The sequence below is a fragment of the Stylophora pistillata genome, chromosome 11 (genome assembly GCF_964205215.1).
Source record: "Stylophora pistillata chromosome 11, jaStyPist1.2, whole genome shotgun sequence".
NCBI lineage: Eukaryota > Metazoa > Cnidaria > Anthozoa > Scleractinia > Pocilloporidae > Stylophora > Stylophora pistillata.
The window spans coordinates 661,336-670,761 of record NC_142529.1 but is presented as its reverse complement, the minus strand read 5'-3'; the positions used below and the strand labels follow the sequence as shown (position 1 = coordinate 670,761).

Sequence of the window (9,426 nt, the reverse complement as noted above, 5' to 3'; positions counted from 1 at the left end):
CAGTTCTGGCCCTGGCTGGGACACTTATCATCCTTCGGACCCAGATTCCTGTCTTGATGATAAACAGACGGTCTAATGACACGATCAGCAAACATGGCTGTGATCGGACAAAGTGAATGTGGATTTCTCGTTGATCACAGGAAAAGTATTTCTGAATCAGTTTCATGGTTGTCACTGTCATGTAAAGAGGCTTTCTTTGCTCTTTACGAGCCGTATTTTCGATCTTCAACAAACTGCAGTTCATCGGGATCAAAAAGGAGAAAGGTACATGCAAGCTTTGATATCAGGGAAACGGTGAAAGCAGTCTGAGCGAACTACAGTTTTTAAAATCAAGCATTGTATGACGACGAAAACGCTGTAAAATTTGTATTTGGGGTTGAAGAGTCACTCACCAGGAAAAAAAATCAATGTAAATGTGACCCTTTCGTCTCAGAAGTTTGCACGTTACAGCGGTTGTATTCGACTCCCTCGTGTTTCATTGATTCATTTTGATCCATTGATTTATCAATTGCAACCCTCGACAATGACTTGTCCTGAATCACCTTTGTAGCGCAAGAAACCTGCTCAAGTTGTTCGAACAGAGGAAGAATTAGATGCTGCTGCACACCATGACAAGGTAAACAAGACAAATTTCCAGCCATCAACATGCCATGTTCTTTTTTGGAGTAAAAAAGGAAATACTTTACATACTCTACACGGGAATGGGAACTTACCCCGCAAGTATGATATGGTTCAGACTCTGCATATTTTTCTTGAAATGTCAATTATCAGTCTGAGGATTTCCTTAAAAAAGGAGTTGATAGTATGAAAACTTAATAAGATGTGAATCACTTATCTTTCTTCACTTTGAAAGAGTCTTTGAAAGAGTCTTTGAGGCAGCAAAGAGCCAAAACCAAAGAAATGGTAGAGAGTGTCAAGATGATAGTTATCAATAAAGGGGTTGTTGGCATTCAGAGGTAAAATGGCCCTTAACTACTGATTGCTGCTGCATGAACTGAATAGGAGTTTTGCTACCCCCCCCCCCCACCAATGAGATGCCAGTCCATCTCAGGTTACCCCCAGCCTTTTCATTAGGTTTCCTGAAGATAAACTGGTACTCATTTATAATCAGGGATGGAGAGGGACAGTACCAATTTATATTCCTTGGTGGAGAGAGGTACAACACAAGGACCCAATCAGGGTTTAACCTAGACGCCCTCAATATACCAATCATAAGCTCTTACATTACCCATGAAAAGTACTCTGGCACAGAAAAGTTTCCAAAAAAGATTTTACACCAGAGGCTTTTCTTTAATTTTTGATTAATTTAGATAAAAGACACAATTGCCACAGGAACAAAGAAGCTTGTGCAGGTTGGAGTGGATATCGGCTATTTTCTGCCTGAAAATGATCATAATGAAGAAAACATTTTAATGTCAGGTAACTGTATTACAATGGAGTGAGTTCACTTAATGTCAACTAATCAGAGAAAATCTGCACCAGAATAATTGTGAGTCTCTTAAAAGCTTTAACCTTCAAGACCTCCTTGCTACTGTCAATACCAATTTTGACACATCAATCTATAATTACCAAGAGATATCGAGTGCCATGTATTAACTAACTTAATATCCTATAAGTATTAATTACATTTTATTTAAATACTTTCTCTTCGTTGACTTTTAAATGATCTTACTCAAATTCTGTGCAGTTCACTACTTTGACATATAACATCTGTGACTGATAAATATTATTTCAAACTTTACCAGTCAGATTAATTCAATTCTTGATGGAGACCTGTCCTCTTTACTCAAAAATGATCTTTATCTTGTTTTTTGACTTTTTTTTTAACGATGTTTTTGATTTCTTTTAAATACATAGCTTTACCTGAAGATGGGAAAAACTTTTCTGAATTGTCAGCTGAGGTACAAAGTTACAGCAGATGTCAATCCAGTGATTATTTGGAACCTTTAATCATTGAAGGTTATTCTTATAAATTATTTGTCACCTCTAACTGCTACACATTTCCCTGGAAATTAGTGACAAGAATTCAGTGTTAGATGAAGATAGCCACTAAGCTGATAAGATTGGATATTCTCATTACCTATTCATTGTATAACATGTAGATATTATACGGAGAAGTTATGTTGGCTGGTCACTTCTGGGAGGTAAACGGTTAAGCTAATCAGACTACACAGCCAGATAATTATCCTCTGGGAATACCTCCTTCCTTTTCATAAGCTCTCAAATGGACCAAAGGGAATGTTATTGACTTTGATTTTTGAAAATAAGTCAGACCATACAAGATTACAGTATGATGATAGTTTTGTAGAAATTACCTGTTGAGAAAACTGATACATATTAATTAACTTTGTCTTTCTGGTGTAAAGGTAATTTCACTGGAAGTGAAAAGTGTCTGTTGAACCGCATCATTTGTCACCCGTGTAACAAACCTACAGTGTTGAATTTGTCTGGAGAGAGATATATCTTACCTGCAGATTGCAACTTCTTGATGTCTGACGCGGAGAACTTAGGACCTCTTGTTAATTATGGTGGGTGTGACCATAATGTGTTAATGCCAGAAAACACTTTAATTCCCAAGAGTGATCAAGACAGACTTTCTCCTTACAATATCAATATAAATTCAGGCAGACAAGTGATGAGAATAAAGAAAAATATCACAACATTGAGTAGGGAATTAACTAATTGATCCAATATCAAGTTCTCCAATCTACAGCTGTAGCATCATAAAAACTGTTCGCAGACAGTATGGAGAATTACTGATAAGATCTTGGGAGCAAAAGGGTTAAAAGAATGCAGTGGTAACATCCCTTTCCCTTTCTTCAATATTTAAGTTATGGCCTAGCTCATTATTGAACTTCTGTTAAAGCAGAAAAGTTACAGATATATATTATTTGCATCCTCAACAGCCCAAGGCAGTGGTGGTTATAAGTTGTTGGTATTGGATCCCCCTTGGTTCAACAAGTCTGCAAAGCGTGGCTCAAAGTAAGAGGATTTCCATTTTTCTGTTTTCTGTCTGACCCTGACCAAAAAGCCTGTAGCTTGGTTTCTCTACAGGTTTCTTTATCACATGTTAAATTTTCAGTTACTCATTATAATATTAAATTATGTACCGTATATGTAATTCCTTTTATTTATACTGATGTATTATAATTCCAAAAATGCAAAATAAGCAATAAACAATACAACAAAGAATAACAAAAATAAGTACACCATTCCAGCTCAAGCCTGCTCCCTAAATTGGACAGAGTTTAGTTTAAGAATCATACCATTTGGCTGAATGGAAAGAAAGAGTCCCCTTGTCCTTCCAAACAGATCCGAACCCTATTTTACTGTAGGCCACTTCCCCTCTTTCCACAGCCTGGCCTTTATCAAGCTTGTATAACCTTTTATGGATTGGTATTTTACTTTGTAAATCTTCACATAATTTTATGTTTTTGTTTCAAGGTATTCCTTCATGTCCATGTGGCAAATAAAATCACTCCCAGTCCCTTGCCTACTTGCCCCTGGTGCTTTGGTGGGGATCTGGGTAACCAACAAACAGAAGTACTTAAGGTTTACAAGGTCTGAGCTCTTTCCTCATTGGTCTGTTGAACTAATGGCAGAGTGGTTCTGGGTAAAGGTAACAAAAAAAGGAGAGCTGGTGACTGATTTAGATTCGCCTCATAAAAAACCATATGAGCCACTGTTACTTGGACGTTTTATTCCAAAGATGGATGGTCTATGGACATCTTGTGACCTTCTAAATAAGGCAAAAAAGTCTTCTGAAAAGGAGATGGAATCAATCTTTGTTGACAGGGGATCTCTCAATGGTTCTTCACTCCCAACTAAAAGAAAAATGGTCAGTGATAATGATGATGTTATTGGGACAGAATACACTTGTGACATAAATAAAAATACAGCCACAGAGATGTCACTTGAGTGGAAACCACCATCAATATATTACAGCCAAGACCATGAATATAATGGAACAGGAGTTCAGAATCCAAGAAAACATTGGTTAAATTGTCAAGGAGTGTATAGTAAAGATAAAATGGACATCGCAAGTGAGGGCTTGAATAGTTCATCTGATGTTGTGCAGAAGGTTAGGGGGCAGAGGAAGGAAGGCAATGTTGGTATTTCTGAACATAGTTTGAACATCTCAAGTGTAGAATCAAAACCTAAAAAACCAGAACCAGAACCAAAACTTTGTGATTTGTTACCATATCATCAGATCATATGCAGTGTTCCTTGTAAGATTCATTCCAGGAAGCCTCCTTTGCATGGTGAGCTAAACTCTTCTCCAACTTACAAATTGTTAGCTGCACTAATCATCAGCAAATGGTACTTACCTCATGAAAGCTCATTCAGGGGTATAGCATGCATATTTTGTGGAATACACACTTGAGGGAAAGTAAATGTTAGCACTGAGCTGAATGGTATTTTAAATATTTACACAGTTTCTATTTCATCTTTTATATTATAAAATTGAGGCAACCTAATTAAGAGTTATTTGTGCAACCAGCAAAACTACTGCAATTATTGAATACACTTTTTGCCAGTCAAGTTAAAAAATATTTTATGCTTTTTAAACTTTTTTGAACCAAGCAAATAGGTATGTATTTACGTGGTCACTATACCCCTGTTTGGCCTCATTTTAGTTCAAGATGTCTTTGAGTTAGGGACAGTTGTAATGTAAATCTTTCAGAAATTGGGCCTTTCCTTATATTTTTACAAAGCCCACTATTTCAAAAGATTTCCTGAACAGTGACCACATACAGTCCATTGATTCTTACCTGTAATTTTTATAACCTTGTTTTTCATTTGTGCGTCTTTTTCTTTTTTTCATCAGAAATCTTTTCTAAATATGTGCCACCTAATTCATTATGTCTGGAGATGTTTGCTCGAAATCTAACTCCACACTGGACCAGCTGGGGAAATGAGGTTTTATCTAAGTTGTTTGATATTTTTGCTACAAATACAACCTCATTTTATAAGTACTTTATACTTTAAATGCCTTTTCCTGATTGACTTGACTAGAGAAAGTGTTCTTCCTCTGTTTAGATCTTGTTGAGTTGAACATCAAAATAACATTAAGTGTCCTGACTCAACAAAGAAACTCCTTTCCCCCATACAATCTACTTTCTTGTTGAGTATTTACATCTGTTATGATAGCCTTGCTTTTCTTCTTTGCACTTCAATTAAAAAAATTATTTCATTTTTTATCACCAGGTACTCAAGTTTCAGAGCATGGAATACTTTGAAGAGTCTACAACTGAACAAGTACCAAGGAAAATTCAAGAAGAAAATTAGTCTTCTTACTGATTGCTGTGTATAACTTTGTGGTCACTTTAAGCAGAATAGTTGAAAATGCATTGGGTCATAGATTTTTGTCATAAAATTAATTATTTCTGATTTCTGTATATCATTTTACGTCCAAGTTTCTGACAGTCATCTTTGGCATGTTTGCTCAAAAACTGTGAATTACTTTCTTTTAATTGTGAAATTCTTTATCTGAAGTGGAAACTTAAGGGCCATGAATGTCTCCGGAAATGTAAAGTAAAAACGTAACAACATCTGCATCCCATACAATTTAGCGCTTACTTCATAATGTTAAACTGGGGAAAAGCTAACACCTGCGTTATTAGTATAAGTTTTTAAACAACATTATTTTCATTACATGCCGCTTAAAATAACGTGGCAACGAGAAGAACTTATGTTTCAATCGGTTGAATTGGCGTTAGTATGATGTTAAAGGAAACAAAAGAAAATGACCTGTTTTCAATTCTACGTGTATAGAAAACAAACAGTTGCGTTGCGTTCTTCAAACTCAACAGGTCGTCCCATCATTAACGCAGATTGTCCCAACCCTTTTGACCGAGGGGCCAGAAAATATAATGATAAAAGAATGTGAAGAATCCCCCAATTTCCTGATCTGAACTCACTGTATCTAAAGTAGAAAATAATTACAACCATACTTCATTGAACAACATCACGATTGAATACTGAAAGCAGAAATCATTTGCAAGAAGTTGTCTAAAACTGTTATTATTTCAGAAAAAAATTGCTTGTGCAATCAATAATTTCGTCTTAATAATTGGAAATGTACCTGCGTGGGTGGGAATTGTCAATTTGGTCCCTCCTCCACTGTAAGCTTTTATCTGTATTTTTTAACGTTTGACAGAGAAGTTCTGACCGCTGTGTAGCGGAGATCCATACTCACTGAAAATTCTGTTACGTAACCCGTGCAGTTATTTTACAATGGTTTCTGACGAACACTCATTCTTTCCTGTACTTTTTCATCATGAAAATCTGGAGTAAGTTAGAATGAATTCAGTACGTTCGTACTGATTTCTTTCTTTATGTTATAGATAGTTTTAACCATCTGGAATGAGTGAGAGCTGCAAGATGCTTTCCAATCTCTTAATTAAAGTTGTTGACAAGTACCATTAATTAATGTTTAAGTAATTAAAAACGGTTAGAGGGCGGTTTGCAACAGAGAGAAATATCAGTAGCAAGCTGGCAATACCAACACGTCTGTTGTACTTATCATCAAGATTTTGAAAACTTTACACTATGATTTACAATTTGTGATTCTTGAGGTGATCTGATTTGTTACAAAGCATCATAATCAAGTCATAAATGTATACAAGATGCATGCGGAGAAATCAATCTGGAAGATAAGTAATTCCCATTTTGGAAATTCTTGAACTTAGGGTTATCAGTAAAAGATTCTTGGCGTTCGGCCTGTACTTTTCCGAACTTTGTTTTCCTTCTTGATCTAAGTTTAGAATTGTTGTTTACCCAAAGCTCCTTTCACAAAGTACAAAACTATGTGTGTAAGGAAGAAAGAAAATCTCCACCAGAAAGATTACGCGCAAAACTGAAAACGATGGTGATTTGCAAAGGTTCTTTAGTCAGGTGTAAAGCCTGGACTAATCTGTGATAAGAAATCTCTATGGTTTGATAACGAAAAAAGAAGTCGGATATCAATTGCTGTTGACCTGGAATGCTTATTTATATGAACGTGTATTGCTGTAACGCACGTGTTTACCAAACTGAATCATTCTGGAGAGGCACTTAGTTCAACGTTTCATGGGCAACTAAAGACGGGTGTTTTAAGATGGGAAAGAAGTTTCCAGTATCAAGATGATGGCGGATATTGACATCTGACGATGCAGCACTTTGTAATCTAGGTTTCGTGTTAGTTTGTTTTCCTTTCAGTGATAGGGTTTAGAAATAAACTAGACATCTTACAGCTTCAACCGATTTCCGTGTTTATGGTCTCAATTAACAAACAAAACACTCGAGCTGTAGTACATCTCATATGCTTTCCGTTTTCCACTTGTAGAAATACGCTTGTTTATCATAAAACAAACATTTCTCTCCATGTCCAAATTTATAGCAACACATAAGTTTCTTGTGATCATATACCCAGCAGTTTGACATTTCCGTATGTTTGTTGTCTGACCTTCACACGGCTTCTTCAATCCGTATTTCTGATGCAAGTGAATCAACAGTGACACGTTCCAAATTCAAGGTGGATGACAAAACTCCATTGCTACCTACAGTTTCACAGCTCGAATTAGGAGCATATTGCTCAGAACCCACAACAAAATCAGAGCAAATTTCAGGTTCTTTTGAATCCATGTCTTTTAACACAGTGCTCAGAAACGTGATGTATTTCATAGCTAGTTTAAGAATCTCGTGCTTGGAGAGTTTTTTGTCAGGTGGATAAGTTGGAAGAAGTTTTCTCAGCTCACCAAAGGCCATATTGACATGATGCTGTCTCCATCTTTCTCGACTGTTTGTGAAATTTCTTCGACTTTGGAAAGGATTTTCGAAGCCAAAACTGACAGGTCTCCTTCTTATAGTTGTGCCAAAATATCCCAATGGAATAGACGCGCCATTGTAATACCCTGAAATCACTGGTTTCCGAGCTCGTGTGCAGTTATGATGTGTTCCTTTCCTACAAGACATCGCTTATATTGCGTGATCTCCGAATATATCAAGATGATCCTCTGCGGAATTACTCGGCAACGTCGTTCACATGCGATATTTACCCCCAATATCGACTTGCCAGTCAAAGCATATCGATACTTACGTGATTTAACGCCAACGTGGGACTATACTATATCTCGTGTACGAGAGATAAAACTTTTGTCAGAGTGAAACGATATGGTGACGAGTTTCCCCTGGTCTTGTTTACTAGAAATAGCAAGCCCTTGAGATAAGTTTCGCTATTTGTCAAAGCGATATCTGGTCTTGTTTTGATAAATATCGAAATATAGTCAGTATGAGCCAATCCGATGTCAAAACTACCGTCATATCAGTAAAATCTAAAACCTCCAGGTATCGCAGACTAAATTACAAACCTCCTTCTTCTGACGAGTTAACCAGCGAATGTCTTCTTTTTCATAACCTTGTGCGGAGGTAGCGCAAACGCGCGCAAGTCACAGATCTCCAGGTATTTGCATCTTTTCAAAAAGAAACTGTGGCAAAAGGAGCTTTCATAAAGTCAAAATGTCTGGGTTTTTTTCAGAGGGTGGGTCAAGGAATGAGTACAATGTTTAGTTTAGACTCATCTGTTGAACTTGAAGTGACTCATTATCAAGTTGCCTTTTTGTTGACTTAACCTTTTAAGTCTGGGAAAACAAAGCAATTATTTGAGTTTTACGACAACGCCTACCCACAGAGGCTCTTTAAACAAACTACTTTAAATATTTGAAGTACAAAATTAAATGGATTAACATACTTGAACCTCAGCCACGCAAACTCTATCCATTAACCGATACTAATTACCTAGTTTCACAAACTGCCGGTTGTGAAATGCTATCAGATAAAAGACTTGTAGTTATCTTAATGTCTTTTTATAATCCCGACTAATTAGAGGGAAGGTTGCTTTTCGCTTATGAAAGCTATGTAGCGAAGCTTATTGACCGCTAAAGGAGTCCATAACTGGACGGATTCACCGGAGCAGGGTACACGCATGTTCCGGAAATTTTTTTTCAGTCGCGAAAGTTAATTTTCAGTCGTTTAAGTTAATTGTACTTTAAGAAAGTTAACGTAATGGTTTTAGGCGAATTCCTGGAGTGCAGAAAGCCAATTTTCTTTAATGGTTTGTATTTCTACGAATTAACTATAAATCACCCTGGTATAATTCCGGGTATAAAAGGGATATGTGATAAAGACGCCATTTAACACTACTTTGCTAAGATGTTAAACTTTCACCTTAACTAAGTAGTTTTTTTAACTGTACTCTGGCTTGTACAGAGGCTATTTGAAGATTTCGTGCTCTCTTAAGAAGAAACTCACCATGAAATGTAATGAAATCTAATCAATCCAATTCACGACTTAGAGAAAACAGGACATTCGTCAGAACCCAACAGGAGATCGGAGACAGACAGCCTGAATACACCGTTAAGAGCTACATTGATTGAGGCTCAAAGT

At 36.6% G+C, this 9,426-nt stretch overlaps 2 protein-coding genes across 2 annotated transcripts; one reads left to right on the top strand and one right to left on the bottom strand.

Moving 5' to 3' along the window:
- The first annotated feature begins 62 nt into the window (after positions 1–62).
- Positions 63–7,241, top strand: LOC111323930 (N(6)-adenine-specific methyltransferase METTL4). The gene is made up of 9 exons (XM_022927385.2): positions 63–264; positions 551–616; positions 1,311–1,419; positions 1,858–1,959; positions 2,367–2,528; positions 2,907–2,982; positions 3,445–4,262; positions 4,829–4,920; positions 5,209–7,241. Exons 1-9 carry the CDS (start codon positions 76–78, stop codon positions 5,287–5,289), a joined length of 1,695 nt encoding a protein of 564 aa, XP_022783120.2. The 5' UTR covers positions 63–75; the 3' UTR covers positions 5,290–7,241.
- LOC111323871 (T-cell acute lymphocytic leukemia protein 1 homolog) lies at positions 1,270–8,744 on the bottom strand. Its single transcript, XM_088739527.1, has 2 exons — positions 8,352–8,744; positions 1,270–7,945 (listed from the first exon to the last, which is right to left on the bottom strand). Exon 2 carries the CDS (start codon positions 7,747–7,749, stop codon positions 7,450–7,452), a length of 300 nt encoding a protein of 99 aa, XP_088595653.1. The 5' UTR covers positions 7,750–7,945; positions 8,352–8,744; the 3' UTR covers positions 1,270–7,449.
- Positions 8,745–9,426: the final 682 nt, after the last annotated feature.